The sequence below is a fragment of the Colias philodice genome, chromosome 25, assembly GCF_061535455.1.
Source record: "Colias philodice isolate Cphi_HAF_F1 chromosome 25, ilColPhil1 Martin Lab GWU primary, whole genome shotgun sequence".
Lineage (NCBI taxonomy): Eukaryota > Metazoa > Arthropoda > Insecta > Lepidoptera > Pieridae > Colias > Colias philodice.
This window is the reverse complement of record NC_143110.1, coordinates 1865853-1893151: the sequence shown is the minus strand read 5'-3', so window position 1 is coordinate 1893151 and position 27299 is coordinate 1865853. Positions and strand designations below refer to the sequence as shown.

Here is a 27299-nt window from a genome sequence, read left to right as displayed (position 1 = left end):
TCAGGAAGGTTTTAGTATATAAATTTATTAGGTTTTAGACAAAGCGGGTGAACCCTGGACAGAAGGGTAGTAGCATAATAACAAGTCCACAGATCAAAACATTTATTTCATAACTTCAATATCGGAACTCTTTTTAACTGCCTCTCTATCTGCTTTACATTTTTATCCTTAATATACGGTATGGCCATTGCACTGTACACCGCACCCAATAAGTTTATACCAGCGAAAACGTAAAATAGTGCATACAATCCCATGAGATTCTCGAAGTATTTAAAAGTGTGGATGTGCGTCAACCTTATGATTTGGGAAAAGGTGTACACGATGCTTATAATTGTTGCTCTGATCTGAAATATAAAATAGTTTTAATACTTCATGTAGAAAACATAAGGGGGCGCATAAAGCAAAATGACCAATCTTCTATTAGATGATACGTGTAATATGCAAGACCAAATCTAAAAAATAAAATATATATCAAACTAGATGATATGTTCAACGATTCTGTTTAATCAAAAACATAAAATATTAAAATTTACTCGATAAAAAAAATCACCAAGTTAGCTCTAATTTTCACACTTTTACGTTTTCTACTTGACATGGTAATACTTATTATGATTTTTTTTTCATAAACAATTATATTAAAACATTTGCAAGATATTTGTCAGAGCATTTTGTGTAATTACTTTTAGTTTTGGTTTTATCTGCGATAAACCACTTTTGGCGCTCTTTTTTTCTCGAGATAAACGTTTGATTTTGTCACGATAAAAGTTTATCGTGACAAAATCAAACGTTTATGTCAAGTAGAAAACGTAAAAGTGTGAAAATTAGAGCTAACTTGGTGATTTTTATTATCGAGTAAATTTTAATATTTTATGTTTTTGATTAAACAGAATCGTTGAACATATCATCTAGTTTGATATATATTTTATTTTTTAGATTTGGTCTTGCATATTACACGTATCATCTAATAGAAGATTGGTTATTTTGCTTAATGCGCCCCCTTAGTATTATAATGAAAATTGAGACTACTGGTAGTTGAATGTACTTATGTTTCTTCTGTTGAAAATTGTTACTGTGTTGAGTCCTTGCATTATTTTATTTTGAGTTCAATTGCTTGCTATTGCTATTTCAACTGCAACTTGCTATTTCCAAACCAAAGCTTTTTCGAAATAAGTTGTTTCACAACTATAAACAACTAAGAACTGTATTACATTATATAGATGTAAAAAATTTACTCTTCATTTATGTCTACTTCTATAAGATATTATAAATTTATAAAGAATAGAAAAGTAACCTATATTCATTTACTAAAAAACTAACCTCAAAATTCAGCATTTCCACCATTATAACCGTGGGTAGAGCCCAGGACATGCCATACGAGAACACTAGTACACCTAGTGACGTCACTGGCAGCCATCTTAGTGACGTCACAGTCAGATCAGCCTGCGTAAATACAGCTAGCACACCCATTGATAATAGCATGAGGGAATAGGCGAAGGTGAGATGCCACTGAAAGAAAACATTAATGAGTAAAAAGTCAGATTAAAAAATCATAAAGAAATATTAGGATTACCATGATATCCTCAAGCCGTATTCCAGGTGGGAAAGAGATGGCGCTAGACAACCTATAAAGCTCTATCGTTTTTAACACTGCAATTAATATTGTTTGAAGATATCATAGAAATCACTGGTATGACAAAGATGCTAAAAATTTGATGACAACAACCAGTAAGTAATTAGTTAACCAGTGTGGATTATGGTTTAAACCTTGTTTATTTATATTATTCAACAATTTTATAAGTAGGTACATGTAAGGAAAAATTATACCAATATCAAAATTAATGTTTAGGCGGCATTATCTTTCAGATTTGTTTGCTATAAGAACACAATAATTACGCAGAACAAAACTTGTAATTAGGTAATCTTTAGTGGACACGGGAAATTGAGCGCCTACTTGCCCGTAAAGAAAATCGATCAGTGAAACAGGTGTCAAATGTATCTGCACTAATAATTTGTCTCTACAAGGAAATAGTTTATTATCCAAAGTATTTTCTATAGAGACACCCTGAACCTATCTATTATTTATTTATTTGACCACCTATATTATAAAGGTTGTTTGTTTGATTGATTGCGCCAATCTCAGGAACTACGGGTCCGAACTCCGATTTGAAAAATTATTATAGTGTTATAGTCCATTCATCGAGGAAAGGTATATATTACCCGCAGTGCTCCATTATATAGCCTGTAGCCTTCCTCGATAAATGGGCTATCTAACACCGAAAGAATTTTTCAAATCGGACCAGTAGTTTCCGAGATTAGCGCGTTCAAACAATCAAACAAACTCTTCAGCTTCATAATCTTCTTATATATAAAAATGAATCGCAAAATGTGTTGGTAAGCGCATAACTCGAGAACGGCTGAACCGATTTCGATCATTCTTTTTTTATTATATTCCTTGAAGTACGAGGATGGTTTTTATGTAGAGAAAACGTAAATATTATGTACCACGGGCGAAGCCGGGGCGGACCGCTAGTATTAGTATAGATTTAACAAGTAAGTAATTCAATTTTACTTACATATACTCACTTTTCTATCCAGGAACCTGACAAGGACTACTCCAGCGACGCCACCAGCAAGTAAACATAAGGGAACCATCATTCTATCTGGATCCAGATTGGTTCTCAATTGAGCTAACGTCTTCTCCTGGTCTAGGAAGATAATGCTTCCACTTAGGACAGTCACGGAGTAGAGAACGAAGCCTATTTTCATTGTATCCCGCCATATTCTGTTTCTAACTAAAAAAGAAGTATTTTATTTTAGTTTAGAAAAAATAAGAGATCTCAATCGAGAGATCTCTCATATCGTGATCGAAGAAAATCGATCACGATATGGAATTCGCACGCGCGATTCAGGTCTTCCGCCTAAATCCCGGATCCCGCCTCTTGAATCTTGATCGAAATTTTTCTGTATTGATGCACAAATATGAAAAATAAATATAATAAGTAATATCTACTCCTTTTCGTTTTATGATAGGTACATAGTGTGTGTACTGTATTTTGGCTATATATAATACTAGCGGTCCGCCCCGGGTTCGCCCGTGGTACATATTTCGCAATAAAAGGTAGCCTATGTTCTTTCTCAGGGTCTAAAGATTATCTGTGCCAAATTTCATCAAAATCGGTCCAGTAGTTTATGCGTGAAAACCATACATACATACATACAAACCTTTCCTCCTTATAATATTAGTATAGATTAATAAAGTTTCCTTGAATAGTTTTATTAAAGAGTAATATAACCGTCTCAAATGAGCTTGCAAACTATATGAATTTTTGTAATAAATGTTTTAAGTTCACAATATTCCGTACAAAAAATACAAAGCTTACATTTACACCTAAAATAAACGATTTAATTACAGAGCCAAGCCATGTAACCAAAGGCAATGTAGTAAATTTACTGCAAATACAGCAGCCAACGTAACCGAATTCCTCAAGAGATGGTATCTAACCAAATTATTAAGATGTGTTTTGAAATAATGGAGCTCTACAGGGTTAGTTTTCAATGACCAGCCAAAATTTAAAATTAAGACGATACACGAAAAAAAATCCACTGCTTGGCGGGCGGAGTCTAACTCGCTATCGCGAACGCGGGTGTGCGCGAAGTCATTCTTGCAAACTCGCCGCGCTGCCGCTGGCCGACTCGGGACAAACATGTATGGAGTCGTCATACAGTTATAATATTGTCATACATTTATTTAATTGTTGATTTATTGGTTTTATTTTCTTGCTTATAAACAAATAATCTTCTTTTTAACAACTACTTAGACATTATTAATTTAGTAAGTGGATGTAAATGTTCTTGGATTATATCCTGTAACTGTGCCTTATATAAATAAATAAATTATTAATAATTATTATCATTTCGTAATGTTTACTTTATTACAAAATAATACAGGTTATAAATAATCTTTAAAATAACAAAAAATATTGTTACTCTGAAAAAATGAAATGGTACTCAATAACGCGGACTACTGAATTGATTTAGATAGAATTTGATGCTGACGTAGATATTACATCATGCCCAGAAATGAAAGGTACTATTTCTGAAAGAAGTTATAAACCCTAATTCTTCTCAGTCAAAGTCAAGAGTGGAAGATATCTATACATATAATAAAATCGTAGGAAAGTCAAAACTGTACATTGAATATTTTTTTAAAAGAATACATAATCCATGATCTATAATCGATATAGAAGCCAAAAATATAGTTTTTAGAATTTTTGTCTGTTTGTCTGTTTGTCTGTTTGTCTGTTTGTCTGTTTGTCTGTATGTTTGTCCGAGCTAATCTCGAAAAGTACTGCATAGATTGACTTCAAATTTTGCATGAATATTACTAACAGGTCGTGTGAGGTTTTTTTAAACATATTATCATGCTATCACCTCCGGGGGAGGAGCTGTGAACCTTTACTTTTCTTACGTATTCCGTGTACTACGACAGCGTACAATCTAAAGACTCATGTTTAAATGTTGTTTTTGAGTAAGCCATGCTATTATCTAGCTTTACACTATAAAAACTACGTCATTTACGTAATTTGGGCAGAGAAACTGTTTAATGAATCTTAGTACTATAAAGATAAATTTGATTCAGCGCCATCTATGAGATTTCGTAAAAATCAAATCAATTTACATGTTAACACTACTGAACACAATGTTAAAAATTAATAATTTAAATATAATTATGTTATTTATTTATTTAACTCTTTAACCCATAATAAATCTTCCCTTCCCTATAAGGTGCGCTTATATAATTCGTGTGAATATACTACATTTTTAAAAGTGAGGGTAGATGTATATTATTTTAAGTCAAACTAGACACCATTACAGTTAATCTAATATTGATTGTGTTCATTGGTTACATTTTTAAAAATCTTCGTGTTTTAATAATTCGATCACGAGGCGGGACTCTAATACAAAAAGGTTAGTTCGTTGATAATTATTATTACTTCATCATTTACATGTTGTTAGTAAAAATATACTTTGACTGTTAATACTTTTGTTCAGTATTTATCTGTATGATTATTGCTTGGTAATTAATATATTTTCATGTCGTATACCTAATTATAAACATAAGTGTGATGTGAAACTAGCTGGATTTATTTTTACACACTCACAGTCTTATATTTTGTGTTAATGTTAAAATAGTATTAATAGTGTAAATCATAATATTTTTTCAAAGTTAAAAATATTTCCTTTTTTCTGATGGTGTCGCCATCGAATTAAACCGCGCTGTCGTTCACAAAAAGTCATGTTATTAGGACCGAATATGTAGCCGCCTCAACTTACGGAAACGAGAGTAACCTGCGTTGTCTGTTAGTTATTGTATAGTCGAATTTAACGTTACATGGAAATTGGAATCTAAATATATGTATACCTACTTATATTAAATCTGTAGAGGTCAATTCTGCACATGAAATATATTTCCTAAATAACTATCACGAGGTGATTAGAGATCGACATCGACGTCAAAAATGTTTGTCCGTCTGTCTGTCTGTATAACCGTTATAGAAACAAAAACTACTCGACGGATTTAAACGAAACTTGGTACAATTATTTTTCATATTCGTGAGCAGAGCAGCAACTCCATTTTTAAGCTTTCGTCGCGTGTGCGTTCTTAATGCGTGTATCTTATTGGTTAAAGCTACACAGAAATCAAGTATGAAAGAAATGTTCTCCATATTATATAAAAAATATCTCCCGACATCATAATTAATGTCTATCTTTTATGGTTGAGCTTAGGAGTTCAAAGCTTTCTGATTATATTTGTCTACTAGCTGTCCCCGCGACTTCGTTCGTAATAGTGACTAAGGGACCTATGACCATGGGCTCAGGGTGGGGCAACAATAAAAAATCATTTTTATTTTCATGCTCCCACTCCCGCGCCCACTCGCACTCCCACGCCATATGCCACGTTCAGTCCCAATCCCACGCCCACGCCCACTCCCCTTCACAATTAGTACCTACCAGATCAAAGCCAGGGTAAGCGCCCCACCCAGCCCCACCGTGGCTACGCCCATGCTGAATTACTACTTAACATACAATTATTGAGTAAATACGTACAACCATACTGTACTGTTGTACTACCATAAATAATTAAAAGAATTGTTATTAAAATTTCTTACTAAACTGAGCTAAGAAACTTACGTACCAAATTATTAAAGAAAATCAAGAAATGAAATGCCTAACCTATACCAAATAGTTACTTACTACATATTGTAATTAAAAATTATGATTAGTATATAATATCGAAAATCAAAAAAGAAATGCCTAACTAATTCTACGTAAAATTTCTTTTAAATTATGTCATATTATTTTTTAGGAACCAGGGGGGGGGGAGAGGAGCAAATTCTATTTCCTTCCTTTCTTAAACGGATGTTTTTAATAATCTATGGTGTAGCCAGTAGCCACTGATCAGCTTAATCGATACTCAGTTTTTATCAAATCCAGAAACAAATCCAAATTAGATCTTTCCTGTCTCACGCACGTAACTAAAGGCTGAAGAGAGAGAGAGCACGTAACTAAACCGTTTAGACGAAGAAAAGTGTATAGAAAAAGGAATAAATAATTTCATAAACTTCCCGACGATCTTTAAAAATAAATTATAACTTTCATTTTTTTCATTCCCACTTTTACCCCTATGTAGGTATAATAAGTGGATGAACCAATTTTGATACACTTTATCTAAGAACCAGCGTCGGAAAATATTCTGCCTAACAAAAAAAACCGCATCTAATTCGGTTTACCTGTTAGCCAGCTACGGTGCCATAGACAGACACACACACACACACAGAAATACATAGCGGTCAAACACATAACATCAGTCTTTTTGCGTCGGGGGTTAAAAATATAATACGACATAATTTAAAGGACATTTTATGAGGAAAATTTACCTATACACCAGGGTAGATATTTTTGAAACAAAAAAAAATCGCAGTAGGATGAAACCCATTAGAAAAGGATATGATAAAAATGTAAGGAAAAATAAATTACGGTCAATCGGAGTTCGGGAAGTGGGAGGGGGGAGCTTTTAAGAGAAAAAAATGGTTTCTCTCGATTTCTCGATAATAATAACACCTGCTAATTTTTTCTACATATTTTAATTGTACAGACATCACTTTTCCACAATTTTATTATATGTATGATTGAGATTATAACACTCTTAGTCCGTTTTAACTTAATTTTTATTCACCCGCATCAGTGCCACCTAAAAAATCTTTATATATCGAAATTCGAGCAAAGTTAAGAAAATGAGAAATAAGAGTTCTCAAGGATCGTTAGAGATAAGAGGCTTACTATTGACCGAAAACAACATGAATTGTGTTATGCCGAACCTGAAACCGCTTCACAACGAGAATTGCGGCTCACAGCTGACCGCGAACGGCATGTACTATCCTGTGAGACCGAAACCTTCACTGAGAGGGTATATATAACGTCTCATAGCTGATCGCAAATGGCATATTGTACTATCCCGTGAGACCGAAACCCTCACTGAGAGGGAATTACGTCTCACAGCTGATCACGATCGTCATATTTTATCTCGAGAATTCTGAAACTTTTACTCAATATGAAGACCGTTTGACAAATAATAGGGTGCACCATAATATTATTCGATCTCTCGAAGATGAATATGAGCATAAGCAATGACTAGAGTAGGGACGCGAATATTACCATTATTTGAGACAAGAACGATTAATAAGTTTGTTTAATGAAAGATTAAGAATTGAAACTATTGGTCTCTTTAAACGGACGAATAGCGAGAGGCCCGTCTTACTGCAGACAGATTTCGACATAGTCTTAATGACTTAGAGGTAAACATAGAAGATCAATCTACAAATTCGGTGGTGTGGTCCGACAAAATAATATAAAAGTGGGTTTGCTTATAACCTCACAATTGATTACAGATCATCTTCTGTATAGGCGATATTAACGTAGTATGTTCTTTTTGTAATGCTTTAAAGTGGAGTAAGGAGTCGGCTTTCGTTTGAAGATACGCCGGAACCTTTGAAATCACTACTTTTAAGTTTTAGAGGAACATGTGCAATCTAAACAGTTCTTAGACAATATTAGCTCTTATAGTATTGCGTTTTAAATGATCCTTTGGTGCTCAACAATTATCAGATGCTCCTTTCATTCTTACTTTTAAGATACAAGGTCAAGTTTATCATTTGATAGGATCCCTTTTGCCTGAAGGCAACCTAAGTTTCTTTAAATATATTTTGTATTCGACTACGACGAATAATCGAATACAAGAAATCAATATTTCTCGAATTTAAAACTGAACTCATTTCACAATTTTAGAACATGTTAATTCATCAGGTTAATCCGTATATATGCGTTTTAAATCGACATTAGAAGCTTTTCCTCAAGATGGTGATATTAATATAAAATTGGTATAAATGCCGATAGACGGAAGTCTATCAGCACTCAGGAATTCCCTGAGCGTGTTATAACGCCCAGGCCACAGTATTACAATTTTTCCTACAGTAGGGCGACGAATGTATTTTCGCATAGCAACGGAGGGGAACTCGTGGGGGGTAAAGTGACGCGAGCCACGTACCACAAACATGTTTACTTTGTGGTACCGAGCGCGAAAGAAAGTCATCGTGTTTTTATTAGTAAAGTTACTATGTAAACTAACGTAATTTATTACTTAGGTACATATTCTATAATGGTGCGCTCAAACTGTTAATCTACATTTAATTTAGATTATTATTTTAATTACTAAGAAATGTAGAATTTAAATCACATTCATTCATGTTTTCCTCAGATATTCGATGTCTATGATTTTCGATGATTTTAAGATTTTCTTATCAGAGTATTCAATTTTAATGTAGTTAAATTTTATAAGAGACAATTAAGAACATTCAAAAATAAAGTGTCACGTATTTTTTTTAAACGACGAATGACGAAAAACGACCGAATCGCGGACGAAGTCGCGGGCAACAGCTAGTCACTAATACAGTAAAACTGATGCGAAACTTTGGATGTTAATTTGTATATTTTTTTGTTAGTTGTTACTTAATCACGTCAAGACTACATTACCAATTTTGATAAAATATAGCTAATTGCCTGGATTTACACATAGGATACTTTTTATCCGAACTGAACACTTCTGTGGGATAAAACAGGATTCACGATATAACCTAATTCCACGCGGGCAAAGCCGCGGTCGGAATGATATTTTTTTAAATAAAAAAATTGTTTTAAAAAAAACACAAAATATATTGACGCATGTATTTATTTTTTGCACTCTATTATAATTGTAATTATTCATTACAAATAATCAAAATAAAATAGCCAGAACAAAGTTAGGCCCTGGTAGGGTAGGTAGGCAGGTACAGCAATGTGAGACGAACACTGGCTTATTTATACCAATAATAATGTATTATAAACATTAAATTAAGTTTACAACAAAAATACATAATATTAGCTAATGTGAAAACGAATCAACCAATCATCCCACAACAATGAAATGTGCACACAAATATTCATCCAAATCGGTTCATGTGATTAGGAGGAGTGACTGCAGCGCCATCTTCCGGGCCCAATTGTGTTTCCAGATCACCCAGGAACTCAATTTAATATACTTACACAAAATTTTTCGAAATGAAAACTCACATTACTATGTAAATATGAATATAAACCTGTTTTAGTACAAAGCAATTTCCCGCACAGGTGTAGTAAGTATAAATGAAATAAATATCAACATCAAATTCTTTATACAATATACTTATCTACCACCTACTAAGAAATGTAATTCTTGAAATTTTTTCGTATTTTTTTAAATATAATACTACTCCAATGAGCTCCTGTTCCATATTACGGCCACCATACTTCCACTAAGTTCACCATGATTTTTTATTTCTTTGCACTTTGTTGCTTTTTGCTAAAAATGGAATCATGCGATAAAACCAGTAGAGCGTTGATAACATACATTTTTGACTGAATAAAGGTACTTACGAAGGAGTGGGTTCACATTGTGAACAATCAGTGGGTTTATTTTCCTTCTGGATTCCGGATTTCTGAAAAGATTATCTATGCTATAAATGAAAAAAATCTTACACATTCGTTATGTACTTAAAACAGGGGTACATATCAAACATCGTCTATAATACAATTATCATCAAATTTAAAATAAAACCAACTTACTTCATTAATTTGTTCCAATTGTAAGCATTCTTTTTCCTCCAACCTTTATGTTTCTTCTTCTTATTTTCTTTATTGTCCCCATTTGTCTCATTTTGTCTTATTGTGTTGTCACCCTTTTTTACGATGGCGCGAGCGACACAAGTTCCCCGTGTGACGGCCGTAGCGGGAATGACTCGTGCAGCGATCGGGGTAGGAAGGTACAGGGCGGCTCTCGCTATATTGGCTGGTCAGGCGCTAATTTCAAGTATTTCTTGTTTATTTCAAAACCATCGCATATTTCAAAATTCTAAATCGGTAGACGTATAGGTTGTATGTTTTATAGTTAATATCCAAAAAGTCGTAACTTTACGTTTGTTATTTTGAAGATGCCAGAGATTAAAAAAAAATAACAATGAGAACTTTGTATTTTTTTTCTATCGAGAAAATATCATGGAATCATGTTTCTAAAACGGTAGACGTATTGTGTTACTATTGAACTTTCTTGTCAAGAATTTTCATCACGACAACTTTAATAATATAAAAATTACGAAGGTTTAAAAAGGGCCGTAAATGTTAGAAAAATTAATTCATCACCTTAAGATCTAGTAGATATTAAACCAAAGGTACATTTGAAATATTATTGTCGAATAAAAAAATAATAATAATAGCATTCATTTGAAAATGTCTTAAAAATTTCCTAAATCGTAAACACGCGATAAGCTTATTGAGAATCAATGCACTTGTGTGCGTGCGCGCATCGCCAAATTTATGTGTGTGCTAACTTCTACCTATCTAGGTTGTTGAACTGAATTGTGCTTTTGTAATGTCCACACGTTTGCTTTTTAGTGGCGGACAGGATTGAAATCTAATAAAAAAAAACCTTTTTTTTGTTCATTAGATCGAAAATGTTATCGATTCTGAACCATTTCTGAAAATTTGGCCGGTCATTGAAAACTAACCCTGTATAACTAAACTAGCCAGTTGTCCTGTCTTTATCCGGGTCAGCCCGGCAAAAAATAGTCTGTGTTTCTCTAAAGTTATAGGCAGGTTTCTTTTTTTAATAATGTTTATAATTTGAAAAGTTCAACATTTTAACCCGAAATCGAATTTAAATCGAAGAAAATATAAAACCACCAAACCAAAATGGTTAATTAACATTAAATTCTAACCGTAGTTATTTATAGTTCAATTTACCACAAATTATATAAATATAATTAATTTATATTCAACGCAAAGGCCGAAAGATTAAAATCAGGGAAAGCTGATTCATTGCTTCGTAGTTCTAATTAACTTGTTATACCCCCGACTTTGTCTAAGTTGTATGAGGTAAAGTATCTATATATCTAGCCAGTTGTATAAATGAAACCCCGTTTCGCGTTGTCACGGCCTGACGTGTGAACGGATGGACCGATTTCGATAATTCTTTTTTTATTATATTCCTTGAAGTACGAGGATGGTTCTTATGTAGAGAAAACGTAAATATGTACCACGGGCGAAGCCGGGGCTGACCGCTAGTAACTTATATTATACCTTAGAAACTCCACTAACATACAACAAAAAATGAGTGTTGGTTATGATGTTATTATTGTGTTAATAGCACATAATATAAAATCAAATAATGAGCATAATATATTATAATTAGAAACATAATATTATTGTAATCATTTTAATAAGTTTCTAATCTATGATAGATAGCTAATATTATAAATGTGGAAAAAAGTTAGTATGTGTGGATTTTTATTACTCTAAAATATTATAAAGCTAGTTAGTTTGTTTGTTTGAACGCGCTAATCTCAGGAACTACTGGTCCGATTTGAAAAATTCTCTCGGTGTTAGATAGCCCATTTATCGAGGAAGGCTATAGGCTATAATATAATATCATCACGCTAAGACAAACAGAAGTGGAGCAATGCGGGTGAAACCGCGCGGCACAGCTAGTTACATAATAAAAGGAAAGCGTTATTCATTAAAAATATTAGTTTATCATATATAATAAGCATAATGCATGATTAATTTATATTAGTTGAATAAATAATTAATATTAGTTCTGGTCATACTCACAAATATCGATTAATTTCAATTTGCCTCTGGGATTGGCTCGCTCACTTTCATTTTGAAGCCTCAGCATTTCATTCGCTACATAGTTGTCTTCTTCAGAAATACACTTTAATTTTGCTATGTTCCTCTTTGCACGCTGAAAACGGAAGAAATTTGAAACAATTCTTCTATCTTAATATATATAAATCTCGTGTCACAATGTTTGTCCTCAATGGACTCCTAAACCACTTAACCGATTATAATAAAATTCGCACACCATGTGCAGTTTGATCCAACTTGAGAGATTAAATATGTAGGTACCACGGGCGAAGCCGTGGCGGACCGCTAGTATAATAATATAGAAAAACACGATTAAATAACTACAAAATAAAAGAATACAATCACGAGCGGTGTGATTCAAAACTACACTAATTACACAATAACGTTTAAGAAATTGTTCATTCTAAAATATAAGATATAATATTTCGCCATTCTATTCTTAGTGATATACAGCTTAATAGCTACGAATGTAAATAATATGTCATAAAATATTTAGGGCTGATTTTTCAATCCTTGGTTAAAACTATCGACTAACATCGAATAACGTATTAAACTACCATTTCAAAAATGTAATTAATTGTCCGTAATTGACAGTTTACAGGTCACATTTTAATATGTTCGTGTAATACTTTATTGGATGAATAAATTTTAACCAAGGATTTAAAAATCGGCTCTATTAAACTAAGTGATGGTCTATAAAAATACTAACTTGAAAAAACATGATTTAACAATGCGCTTTCCTCTAACGTAGCTGGCTCTACGCGGAAAAGGAAGTTAAAAATAAAGTTTTCAAAATCATCCCTAAAAGTAAGGGTATAAAACTCTATGAGTATTACAAGAAAAATACTATTCTTAAACATACATACATTGACTGACCGCCTCCTTGGTACAGTGGTTGACGCGTGTGCGTAGTACCGAGGGGTCCTGGGTTCGATTCCCGGTGGAGACGAAGAAAAAAAAAAGTCTCGGTCTGGTAGGACACAGAAGACTGATCACCTACTTGTCCCTAGAAAATCGATCAGTGAAACAGATGTTCAATGCATCTGCCCAGGCGACATGGGACTTTACTTTTAAACATACATAAGAACTAACTATTAACTATTCTTTAACTATATCTATACGATCATAATATAAACATTAAAATTTAAACGCTGTTATTGTAATAAGTTTTGCAAACGATATTTTCCACTGAATAAAGTTTCTGCTTCTCTTGACTTTCTTTATTCTTTTGAAATCGTCCCATAATGTTATGCAGTTTCAGTAAATATACCCCGTCCGATTAGGGCCCTTCTGGCCTCCTCCACTCAAGCGACAGCCCAAGCCGAGGTTCGTGGTCCCCGTCAAGGGGGGACGCCCTTGTGCATGTCGCTACCAGGGTGAACCTTCAGTTCACCCCCGCGTCCGCGTTAAAATGTAGAAGCCCTTCTGGCTAACATTGAGAGACACCACACAAAAAAAAAAGTAAATATACATCTTCAAAGAATATCGTAATTTTATTTACATTAAAATACTCTTTGTTGTACTATTTTTAATGTAAGCGCATCGTTAGGTCGCATTTATACAGCTTTAAAATAATAAATCGGTTAATATGAGGATTGTATGCTACCTTTAATCTATATGCATTTAGAAACAAATAAATAATTATTGCTTCTTTCTTTCATTGTCTTAACGTGTAAATAATACGCTCATTGACCAAAAATGCTCATAGAATAAAAAAATCATAACGCGTAGTGGTCAGAGTAAAGGATCGTGTGGCAAAATTCGTGTTATAGCTCTAATGAAAACGATTTTGGTATTTGAGCGTAAAATATAATGTATTATTACAACGAATGTACTCCTATTTTGAAAACTTACAATAACCGTTGTAACATACCTACTACCTGTTGGATCGTATAAAGTATAAACAAACATAACAATTTAGATTATAATTTTGTTATAATCTGTCAAAGGTGACGTTTGATGTAAGACTTATCTGTTATAAACAATTTTTTGTTCGCTTCTCGTAAGTCGCTAAATAAATCAACTTATTACATAACAATCTTTTATTTTTCATCCTATAACCCATAATTTTCCAGCAAAGAAAACATAAAAACCCACCTCAAAATTCCTATCCTTCACCAGATAACTCGGTGATTCGATCACCAGGAACACACACACAAACTCCGCCATCACCAGCCCAGCCATAACGTACATTATCGTCTCTTCACCCATCACCAATCGTGATAAATAGCCGATTGGTGTCATGATCATCAACAGAGATACCAGGGAGCCTCGGGAGGATGGTGGTGATATCTCCATGATGTAAATGGGGATGATGGTGAAGAGACCGGCTGATGAGACGCCGGCTAGAAAGTGAAGGAGGACATATGATATGTCACTTGGCGGGAGGAGGAGGGGGACACAGCAGATCTGTAACAATAAAAGAATATGTTATTAATAAAATTTTTAAGAAATAAGTTTGTCATTGCAGCATTTTTTCAAGTACTGTTCATTTATTTTTTAAAGTCAATTTGTTTTTTCACGTTGAATTTTTAAAAATTTGTTTCATTTTGAGTAGCATATAGAATCTATTTCTTATTTATAGACCAATGCCTGGAAAATGCGTCTTCACTCGTGTTATACCCAAATAATAAATAAAATTCATATCCAGAATAAAATTAAATAAATAGATATTTCAGGAAAATTTTCACACACGGCATGATCTGATCCCATACTAAGCTTTCGCTTGTGTTATGGAAACCAGATGGCTGATAAACATACATATATAATTTTAAATAAATACCTAAAGATAATTAACACCCAGACACAGAGCAAACATCTATGTTCATCACATAAATATTTGCCTTGGGTGGGAATCGAACCCACGACCTCTGGCTTGGAAAGCAGGGCCACTACCAACCAAGCCAACCGGTCAGTCAAATTCACCTATCTTTGTACCTACCTTTCTTACAGATCTACCTACTTTTTTGTGAGATAGAGAAACAGACGTCAACCCAACTTAAATACATATTTATATAATACATGATTAAGAACTAATTTACTATTTAGCTAAAATAAACTTCAAACAATCATAGAAAAACAAACTGACATTGAACATTATTATTGTTATATTATTCTAGGATTGGACGTTTGACATGTATGCACGTAGGAGTAAATTTGCACAAACCACGTGACAAATATATTTGCTGACTGTTATGTGCTGTAAGCAGTTAACGTTATGTCGTGACGATATTAAGGTCGTTTATCACTTATAATACCACAAGAGCTTCAAAATTATCGGGTATTTTCCGATAGGTTCGTTGCAAACAAATGAAGGAGTCAAGTTTTTAGTCAAGGTTAAAAAATCACGAGCGCGAAGCGCGAGTGATTTTTCCTGAAAAACTTGACGACTTTATTTGTTTGCAGGGAACCTTGAGGGAAATGCCAGATAATTTTGAAGCTCGTGTGGTATTCGGGGGATTATTTTTCCGTCCCAAATGTCGGCCAATAATTTCACAATTGAATTCAACCTGTCAGTTTGACGTCAACGACCAGAGAAAATTTTCAAAAAATTATCAGTATAATACCATGTAGGTTGTACCACGTGACGTCGAATGGTGCAATTCTATTGGTCGATATTTGGGTCGGAAAAATAATCTATACTAATAATATTATAAAAGTGATGTTTTGAACGCGTTAATTTGAAAATGATTTTTGAAATCAGTGCAGAAAGCACTGATTTCAAAAATTATTTCGCCATATTTAATTCCTGATTGCTATATGCTATGCATGTACCACGGACGAAGGCAGGGCGGACCGCTTGTATTATCCTATTATTATTATAAATGCGAAAGTTTGCAAGTATGGATCTTTGTAGATACGAACGTACCGTTGTTATTTTTCACGGGGAAACCTCTGAACTGATTTTGGTAAAACTTGTCAGTGATGTAGCTTATGTACTACCACAATTATATATAGGTACTTGATTTTTCTCGCTATTTTGTCCGCGGGCGAAACTACGCAGCACAACTAGTTATTTATAAGTAAAACACTTTTTAAGCGTAATAATTTTATATTAATTATTATTAATGAAATATTAATTTCATTAATCATGCCATTAGTAGTCTCAATCAAAGCAAACTGTTCAAATGATATTTTTATTTCGCTGATTCTTTTGTAAATAAGTTATAAAGTTTAAGCACTTTAATAAATTAAATATTTACTGTAATATATTTTTTAAATTATTCTTAAAGCTAAAACCTTATGTTTATTGCTTCTTTTGAATTTTGGACTGTCATTATAATATTAATAGCTTTCCACCCGCGGCTTCGCCCGCGTTTCAAAGAAAAACCCGCATAGTTCCCGTCCCCGTGGGATTTCTGGGATAAAACCTATCCTATGTGTTAATCCAAGTTACCTTCTATATGTGCACTAAATTTCATTGTAATCGGTTCATTAGTCTTTGCGTGAAAGAGTAACAATAAACAAACACACACATACACATCCATCCTCACAAACTTTCGCATTTATAATATTAGTAGGAAGAAAGTAAAGGTGCGTACAGATTATTTAGCATTGTGTTATAACATTGTGATATAACACGTCAAAATGTACTGAAAAATGTTATAAAACAATGTAATATTGTTATACTTAACAATTTTTCAGTACATTTTGTCGTGTTATATAACACAATGTTATATAATCTGTACGCACCTTAAGATTCATCTATAACATTTAAAATAATTAACATTTCTTTCTATTGAATTTCATGCAGCTGATAAAAGCTACATTCATTGAGTTGTTATTGAAAAACATTCTGATCAATCTAGGTCAAAGTCCTTCACGTGAATGAAACTACTACAGGGTGAGCATTTACAGTGTCTCTACTCTCTTTTAAAACAAACAAAATATGTCTTTATTTTTATAACCTACTAGCGGTCCGCCCCGGCTTCGCCCGTGGTACATATTTACGTTTTCTCTACATAAAAACCATCCTCGTACTTCAAGGAATATAATAAAAAAAGACTTATCGAAATCGGTTCAGCCGTTCTCAAGTTATGCGCTTACCAACACATTTTGGGATTCATTTTTATATATAAGAAGAAGACTAGCGGTCCGCCCCGGCTTCGCCCGTGGTACATATTTACGTTTTCTCTACGTAAAAACCATCCTCGTACTTCAAGGAATATAATAAAAAAAGAATTATCGAAATCGGTTCAGCCGTTCTCGAGTTATGCGCTTACCAACACATTTTGCGATTCATTTTTATATATAAGACTAGCGGTCCGCCCCGGCTTCGCCCGTGGTACATATTAACGTTTTCTCTACATAAAAACCATCCTCGTACTTCAAGGAATATCATAAAAAAATAATTATCGAAATCGGTTCAGCCGTTCTCGAGTTATGCGCTTACCAACACATTTTGCGATTCATTTTTATATATAAGATTCAATTTTTTATTTATAAATATTATTGTTGCATGTATTATAGATTTGAGAAGCTGTTATTTAGATATGTGGATATTATGTTTGAAATAAACATCTATTTATTTACCTATTTATTTAATGTAGTTATTAATTTAACATATTTTTTTAAAGACTAGAAGAAAGCAGATTGTTGGAGCTGCTTCACTACGGCAAAGGAAGAGACGATTCGAAAGAAAATTCTATTCCCGCCCCACGATATATATTTTGAAGTGAAACTTCTTTAGGCTCGTTTAGAGTAAACTTTAAGGTCGCGTCATGGCAATACGATCACGTCATGGCGTAAGGCCACGATTTTAGTATCTTTGAATCTTGCCAAAGAAGTTTCACTTCTGATACGTGAGCTCGGCACACACGCTCTTTTTTTGTCCTTTAATTTATTTTCAAATATAAGCAAAACTGTTAAACTACCGTCACGACATAATCAAAACGTCTCTAGTTAACTTGGTACTCATTGGTTTGGAAACATCAGATTAATGCATCCATTTCCCTCCATGCAGCGGACTGAATTTCCAATCAAGCTTCTTAGTGCTGTATATGATTTAGGTGGATTCGTCATAAGCTGTGTATTCGGCTTAGGTTATTAATATTTTTTTAAAAATTAGTCAAATCTAACAAATACTACTTACGTCTCCTATTTTTTCTCTCGTGATACCCGGTTGAAAGAAGCGTTAAATTAAACTGATTTTTCTTTTGTATATTAAAAACTAGCTGTGCTCCGCGGTTTTACCCGCAGTGCTCCGCTCCTGTTGGTCTTAACAAAATGATATATAGCCTTCCTCGATGAATGGGCTATCTAACACCGAAATAATTTTTCAAATTGGACCAGTAGTTCTCGAGATTAGCGAAAAATTTACTTTTTCACAAGGAAATAGATACAACGCAATATGCATAATACTTTTGTAATTTCAGACACTTTTAGATGAATCTATTAAATTTTTTTGCAGTTGATATCCATTCAACTTTTCAACAATTTTAAGTATATAATGACTAATGAATCTTAGTCGAAGTCCTAGGAATCAAAAACTACGACTATTCCTATTTTCATAGCTATGTATGAATTTTAATTGATCTAAATCTATCTGAGAACAATGATCAATGAAAATTCAAGGCGAGACGACAAGCGTGAAAAAATAAACAGACTTTTGAGCTTATTTCCACATCAAACTACTTCAATCAGCGAAGGAAATAATGAGGAAACTAGTATTTTCAAGATCAGAAACGATCCCACGACGTATAACATCTGCTACGCATTTGGTCAGAGTAGTGAATAACATTTATTGGAGCTCTATGCACTTATGTAGCCCTACAAGGAGGTAGAAATAAAAAGATACTCATAGGTTATTGTGACCTAATATTTAAAAAGAGCAAAAATGGAGTTTCTTGCCGGTTCTTCTCCATAGATACTGCTTTCCGAATCGGTGGTAAATGTTAAAAATATGACGTTTCAAAAGTGCTTCTCGAAGAAGTCTAATTGAATAAAAATAAAAAAAAATACAAAAGTATTGATGAAACCTTAGGATGCCCTGTGACGACTAATCTTAACTAATATTATAAATCTGTTTGTTTGTTTGAACGCGCTAATCTCGGATAATCAATAATTGGCAGTGTTGGCTTTTCATTCAAAATAACACATATCTAGAAATACTTGCTTTTCCACGGGTAAAACCGCGCACAGCTAGTAAGTAGATTAATAGTTCGCCATATCTTTAGAGCTAGGCTAATAAATCTAAAGCAATTGCTACTTACCCCTTGCAACAAAATAATGATATATATCCCAAACTTTCGCCCCAATTTGTCCACAGTCGCGCACAGCACTGGTGCAGAGACACCTGACCCTAACAGCAACATAGTGGTGCTGAGTGGTACCCCATAGTGCTGTGTGAAGTGGCCGGAGTGGGATGTGATGGTGAGGTTGTTGCTCTCTATCCCATGGGTTATGAGGGGCAGACTCACTGGAAAGAAAGGTTCAGTCATAAGCTAATATTTGTCTCGGGAAGAAGAAAACGATTATATAATGGTAACTGCTCGTCGCAGCTCTTAGCTCTACCATAATAGAGCTGATTTATTTTCCTCGTCTTTTCTGGGTTGCCTGATAGAGATCACTGCCAGCGATAAGGCCGCCTACTGTACATTGTTATATTATATTGTTAAGTTTGTAAAATGTATTCATTCATTCATAGTTGACAAAGATAACATAATTAGTAAAGACCTACTAGTCAATACTGGTCCTGACTCCGTGATTGACTCAGGAAAAATAAAGATAGTAAAGCAAATATGAATAATGCAGTTCTCTACAGCTGGTGAAGAAAGATTAAGAATCGGCCATGTAGTTTTTTGTAATTTACACACAGTCAGTTATTTAGATATAGCACTCACTTTAAAAAGTATTACTTAAGTAAGGATAGATTAAAAGTTAAAAATTTACAAGTGCGTGCTATTCAAAATTTGTTACAAAACTAAACTTTAATTTAGTTAAGTTTACCGAGATCCTGGCTCTATATCAAAGGAGAGCTAAATATTCCTTACTACAATACTATTAACTATCACATTGGACGACAATACGTTACTTACAATATAATGTCGTTAATTTTAACTATAAAATCGTAATTATTAGACCTTATAAGATGCATTTCAAACACAGAATAATAAAAATACAGTCGATAACTCAATAAAAACTAATCAATTTGCAACCCCAAACAACAAACAAACCTACAAATGCATATACAACATACATACCTACTTGAAAAGTTAAAATCTATAGTTTATAATTATTATTAATCTTTTGGAAAGCCTCTTTACGTCCGGTTAATAGTATAATGAAAAAATCGGGTTTAAAATCGGTTAAAATCTAATTTCTAAAAGCATCTATCTTAATATAATATATAAATCTCGTGTCACAATGTTTGTCCTCAATGGACTCCTAAACCACTTAACCGATTATAATAAAATTCGCACACCATGTGTAGTTCGATCCAACTTGAGAGATAGGATAGTTTAAACATGTAGGTACCACGGGCGAAGCCGGGACGGACCGCTAGTATATATTTCCTTTAGGTACATATGAGTAAAAGTTCCGTTTGTCATATAAGAATGGCCGACATCGTCAATTGTTGTTCGACCTCTGTTGACAAATTAAGATCAATCTAGATGTAGCGCCTGGAAGAGATCTTTGCTTTATATGCCAAGGTATTTCGGTAGTGTATTATTTATTGTATATTGATTTTGAAATTTAATATAAATATATACATTTTTATCTTTTTCTGTTTATTATAAAAAGTGTGTAATATTTGTTTTGTGACGAATAAATGTTTTTCTTTCTTCATTTATTGTTTTATTTATTCTGGGTACCACGAAAGGGATAACTGGGTACCGTGATGGCATGATATCTATCTACGAATAATACATATTATATAAGATGAAAGATTTCTTATACTTATACCCTTAATACACTAAAAAAATACTAAACCTATTTTGATAATTCTTCTCAGCAGAAGAATTTAGTAGCTCTACATTATTTGAACAGATTTATTTTTATAATAACAGGAATCGTGATCATTTACTCATCAATATTTGTACGAAAATAACGTATAATGTACGCAAGAGAAACCGTGGGTGGAAGCCTAGTTTAATGTTTAAATGTTAATTAGTTTGTTTAATGATGTCATTAGCATAAGTAATTAAATAATTAATAATTATCGATAAAATTAGCAATTATCAAAATCCTGACTAAATGTCATAAATTATGCGACAGTAACTCTTTTATTTGTCTATCTCTTCTTCACGTCTCAAACACTGAACTGATTTGGATGAAATTTGATACAAGTATAGTTTGAGACCTCAGAAAGTAGGATAGTTTTTATCCCGGAAAACCAACGGGAACAAGAACTATGCGGGATTTCCTTAACTATGCGGGCAAAGCCGCGGGCGGAATGCTAGTTAAATATAAAATTATTATTAATTACGATATATCATTGTATTTTTATTTAAGACCTTACTAACTAGGTCACTAACCTCTGCATCAGATCTTACATAATACAAGATATCGCGTTCACCTAATTTTTTAATGTAAATATCATTCTTGATACAAATTTTCTTTTATCCTTTATTTTCCTATATCCTTAGAGGCTGTTATTATTAAAAGTATAAAATTTAAGTTTATCAAAGTTTAAAATATGGTTTGATGGATGTCTCGATTGGAGAGATTGCTTTAGTCGTAGTTAATTGTTTAAACCAGTATTATATTATCTGTGGTTTAAACACAAACGTTACCTACTTATTCCCTGAAATCTCAATATCTTAAAATCATAAAAACTTGCCACATTGCTTTGTAGAGTTTGCCAAATGCCAAATGTATAGGCATACAAAGTAGCCTAGTAAGTAAGTAATTTATACTAAGTAAGTAATTTAGCATAAACTAAGAATTTTGAAGTGAAAACTTCTTTAGCGGCGTTGGGTATAAAATCTTAAACTCGCGTCAGGACACGTGACCTGATCGAAACAGCGTAAAGGTGTACTCCCGCACAGCGCGGCGTCATTCTCGATTGAACGCTGCGGTGTGCGGGTATGCGTCACGGCATATATGAATGCGACAATATGAATTTTTTCGTAGACAATAATAGAATTAGTTCGCAGCTATCCTTCTTTATATAAAAATAAAGACAAAAAACATAAAAGTTTGATAATTACAGCAAAATTGTTCATGTTCACGTCTACCTTGGTAGCTGCGGCAAAATCAACTGACCACCTCTCCGCAGGGAAGGTAAATGCTGCGTGGTGACGCTGCGTTGGGGCGCATACCTCAGCGTTGTGCGTCATGATCACCAGACCAAAGCTTAAGACGGATGGATATCAAACATGCTGAACGTTAATAATCAAGTTTTCACTTCAGCCGGCACTCCCGGAGTGCAACCCGTCTTTTTTTTAAGTGAAACTTCTTTATCAGGGTTGGAAAAAATTTAGTAACATTTTTTCGTTACGCGTGACATTTTTACGTTACGCGCCATCTTTGATTCGACGTACTTCTGTAAAGTTGCATATAGTAAATTATTTTTTGAAAAATAAGGTCATAAAAAAGTTTCACTTCTTACGTGTGTACACTAGTACACGCACACATTTTTTTTGCATATATTAATTAACACTAATAGTAAAATACTTAAAAAGTTATAATTCATTGATAAAGAAAGTAAATTCAAGTTTTTATCAAAAAGAACATTGCCTCATATTTACATCATTACATTACTAAGACGAAATTATGTTGCGTGTATTATATTATATATCTTTTAATTTACATACTACTTTTTCCTCTGATTCTACTCGCACTTAAGATTTTCATGCTATAGCTAATTCACATGTGATTTCATCTCTATTTCATAAAAGCGTTGTTTCGTCAACAAAAAAACATAAAACTTACTCGAACCTTCATTTCAAACGATTCAGTCATTTAGATTATAAATAAATAAAAAAGTACAGTATAGATTAAATAGGTATAGATAATCGAAAACCTTAATAATTCAAAACAAACAAAAAAATATATTTCCTCTTTGTTTTAATAATCTCATGACATTTCTAGTTGCACTTCCTAAAATAACAAACATTAAAGAACTAAAAAACAATAAAAAAGAAAAACAAATCATACCAACAAAAGGCAAGAAAAACTCCTTCCAAGAGCACCTCTTTTCTTCCACGTTTTCACACTTCGTAATTGTATAAACCATTTTAACAAGTTATTTTAACAAAAACAAAAAAATGACTGAACCTTCTTATTACTTATCACATACATTTAAATGCGTTACACAACACTGTGAAATAAACCGTATGTTTATTGAGTTAAGGCACATTTTATATCGTTAACTAATTTAAATATTTACTAAGTGTAATAAAAGATGGATAGATTTAAATTGTGAGTAATAAATGGAATAAACACACTGTACGTGAGAGGAGACTCGTCTGTTGACTGAGGAATGATTTTACATTGTGCCTCGTTTGCACTGATTAGCTACTGGTGCTAGTTGTTAAGATTATGCTGCGTTTACATTCACTTAATGCGACTGCTTATAGTTTGAGCTATACGTCGTAAAAGAACGTAAGAAAAAAATATATATTTAATTTGTTTAAAGCGTTCGTTTAAAATGAAAAAGAGTGGTGAATATTTTTTTTATTTACCTATGAACGATCACAACGTTGGTCAAAAAGAATCTCTGCACCTTGCGTTTCAGTGCAAAAGTCATATAGATAGTCGTTGTTAAAATAATTGTATGTTCATTTTATTATTTATTTTCATAATTTCTATAACTGTTGTACATATACAAAAAGAATCAAATAATATGCTAGTAGACAATCAAGCACTTTTCTTATTTAGTAGTCAAATCCATTTAATCACAAACAAAAATCGCTGAGATAAAACTTTTATCAGTCTGAAAAAGATAAAACATATCTTTGATAAACATGCTTACTGAAACAATACTTTAAAATTAAACGACAAAGAGTTTAAATTCGATTGTATATCCACAACAAAGAATTATCTTAGGAACTACCGAAACATTATTTCATAAAAAGTTAAATTCAAATTCAAAAACAAATAATAGGCTTTGAAAAGCATTCTTAACATTATAATTTTACTAGCGGTCTGCCCCGGCTTCGCCCGTGGTACATATGAAAAATAGATGTTGGCCGATTCTCAGACTTACCCGATATGCACAGAAAATTTCATGAGAATCGGTCCACCCGTTTCGGAGGAGTATGCAGACTAACATTGTGACATGAGAATTTTATATATAAGGTAACAATTATGAATAACTTTACAGGTCATAATTTTCGTAGAAAAAATACAAAATAAACACGTGCTTACTAGCGGTCCGCCTCGGCTTCGCCCGTCGTATATATTTACGTTTTCTCTCCATATGAACCATCCTCGTTCTTCAAGGAATATTATAACAAAAACAGTCGACAGAAGATTATTACCCATTGCAAAAACGATTTTTCTCTTTTGAAATGAAAGGCAATAAGTTCATTAATGAAAGGCAATAAGTTGATCTACCTTGACAATAATAACATTAATAACAATTGCTAATAAAATCTATTTTCATTTTTAATCAATTTAAATTTCCTTGCTGTTTCTTGAGAAGTTACAACTTACAATAATATTATAATGAGGTGAAACACGAAGTCATAATAATTATTAGTTTTTTAGAAAAAATATTACCTTTTCTTATGTTCCTATCTGTTAATGTAATACTGAAAATATGTTTGTATAAATAAATTACTTACAGTACTCCAAAATTAATAATGCGCATACAAATCTTTGCCAATTGTCGTATTTCCAAAAAAACCCGAATCATTGAATCGTAAGAGCACTAAACAATGTACTTGCATTTTACACCTTGTTAAAAAGAAATAAAAGTCAATTCACAGTCATACACAATCGAAAACAACCCGGGCGGTAGCCTGTCAGTCAAAAATTCGTCAGTCGTCTTTAATATATTGGTGATGACCGCACGTGTTCTCTCTGTGTAGAATTATATAGAGCTGCTATTAAGTACCTTTCTTGGTTTTGTTTTTAAAGTAAAATATTTACTCGATCATATAAACACAGCATAAAAGTTTCGTATAATGTTTTTATTCGTTATGTTTTTTATGTTTATCTCCATTGATACAGAATTTTAGGAAGTGTTAGGGACCACTTTTCAATTAAATCTGTCCGTTTAAAGTGGGTCAAAATCGAGTCTAAATGAGTAGTTATATTCAAACATTTATATGAAGGTAAAATTAGCAGCTACAACTATTATTTTAATATTAGTTTCAATTCTTTAACTATATCTAGGCGATATCATATTAAATAGTTGAATAATTGATTATGCGTGTTTATAAAGCTCCCACTACACGATCAAGCAAGCACGATAGTGTATTATCGCTTTAACAGCTTTAATTCTTAGCCGGATGTCCCTATTAGACCGGGAGATACTGACACAAAATTTCGAGTCATTTGTAACAAGGATGGCGGTTCTACTGGGGTCTTAGTACGCAATGACAAAAAGAAAAATGATGGTGTGAACGCTGGTACCGGTGGCTTAGTCGCGTGGGCGTTTGTCGAACTCGTCGGAAAAATAGCGAAAGTCAAACGATTTGTAACACAAAAATTTTAGAATTTACCGATAGCCCATAAAAAAGTAGTAGGCGGTAGTGTCATGCCATACTTTTCCGGTGTGACTTACAACCCGCCATACCGACGCGAATGTGTTAATCAAATAAAACAATCATTCAACCATTTGTACCAGGCTAACTTTTGCACAGGTAACTATCGTCGTGCAGCCATTTACGAAAATCGCCATGCCATACTTTTCGGACGATTCCAAATGGTCGCCATACCGCCGAAAATCTGCAAAAAATTTTTATTTCGCCAAACTTTTTGTACCAGTATTGCATTTGGATTTTTGGAGAGTATTTGATAAAATGTGACCATTATTATATTTGCCATACTTTTAGTAGGGGGAAAAAGTGCTGTCATACTTGAAAACTTAATTTATTATTAATTTATATAAGTGAAGATTTCCAACACATAGATCTTTGAAATTTTGTATTTATATTTGTCGATCCTCAAACTTACAGGAAAAATAAGTGCCATACTGTTACAAATCGTTTGACTTTCGCTATTTTCCGACGAGTTCGACTAACGCCCACGCGACTAAGCCGCCGGTACCAGCGTTCACGCCATCGTTTTTCTTTTTGTCATTGCGTACTAAGACCCCTGTAGAACCGCCATCCTGTTACAAATGACTCGAAATTTTGTGTCAGTATCTCCCGGTCTATATCTGTTCTCATTTGTTACGCTTACCTTGACGACAAATGCAACGATTACCTTAATTTATTTGTTTGTTTCTGGAACTACTATGTTTCTTTATAGGGCACTTTGGATAGTAAAGATAATTTAATAAACAGAGCGTTTGTGCCGAGCACGTGTCAGAAGTGAAACTTCTTTGTGCAAGGTTCAAAAATATCATAATCGACGCCTTCCTCCATGACGTGACGCGATTTAATTTTACTCTCACTGCGAGTACCTACAAAAGTTTTACTTCAAAACACAACCAGCATAAACGATTTTTTCACGCTTACTTCACTCTGACAATCAAATGATACTCATTACTACATTGTGACTAGCGGTCCGCCCCGGCTTCGCCCGTGGTACCTACATATGAAAAATAGATGTTGGCCGATTCTCAGACTTACCCGATATGCACAGAAAATTTCATGAGAATCGGTCCACCCGTTTCGGAGGAGTAGGTATGCAGACTAACATTGTGACACGAGAATTTTATATATAAGGTAATGCACATTGTAAAAAAAAACTAATTAGTAATTATTATCATAACTTTGATACAAATTGTACCTTACTTTAAAATAAAATATGCTTAAAAAAATATTTTGTGTTTAAAGCACTATGACAATAAAAGGATAATCTAATACTTTGTTATAATATTATACCTACGTTGTTAAAATATAACTAATTGTCCCTAAAAACTTTTTAAATATGCTTATCCATACTAATATTATAAATGCGAAAGTAAC

At 33.2% G+C, this 27299-nt stretch overlaps 2 protein-coding genes across 2 annotated transcripts; both read right to left on the bottom strand.

Moving 5' to 3' along the window:
- Positions 1-85: 85 nt before the first annotated feature.
- LOC149477200 (facilitated trehalose transporter Tret1-like) lies at positions 86-23691 on the bottom strand. The gene is made up of 7 exons (XM_089710613.1): positions 23374-23691; positions 19485-19690; positions 14371-14682; positions 12238-12370; positions 2584-2792; positions 1318-1506; positions 86-344 (listed from the first exon to the last, which is right to left on the bottom strand). The coding sequence occupies exons 1-7, from the start codon at positions 23450-23452 to the stop codon at positions 108-110; spliced, it is 1365 nt and encodes a 454-aa protein (XP_089566739.1). The 5' UTR covers positions 23453-23691; the 3' UTR covers positions 86-107.
- On the bottom strand, positions 9011-11124 carry LOC149477201 (uncharacterized). Its single transcript, XM_089711015.1, has 4 exons — positions 11100-11124; positions 10198-10420; positions 10009-10070; positions 9011-9934 (listed from the first exon to the last, which is right to left on the bottom strand). Exons 1-4 carry the CDS (start codon positions 11122-11124, stop codon positions 9894-9896), a joined length of 351 nt encoding a protein of 116 aa, XP_089567141.1. The 3' UTR covers positions 9011-9893.
- Positions 23692-27299: the final 3608 nt, after the last annotated feature.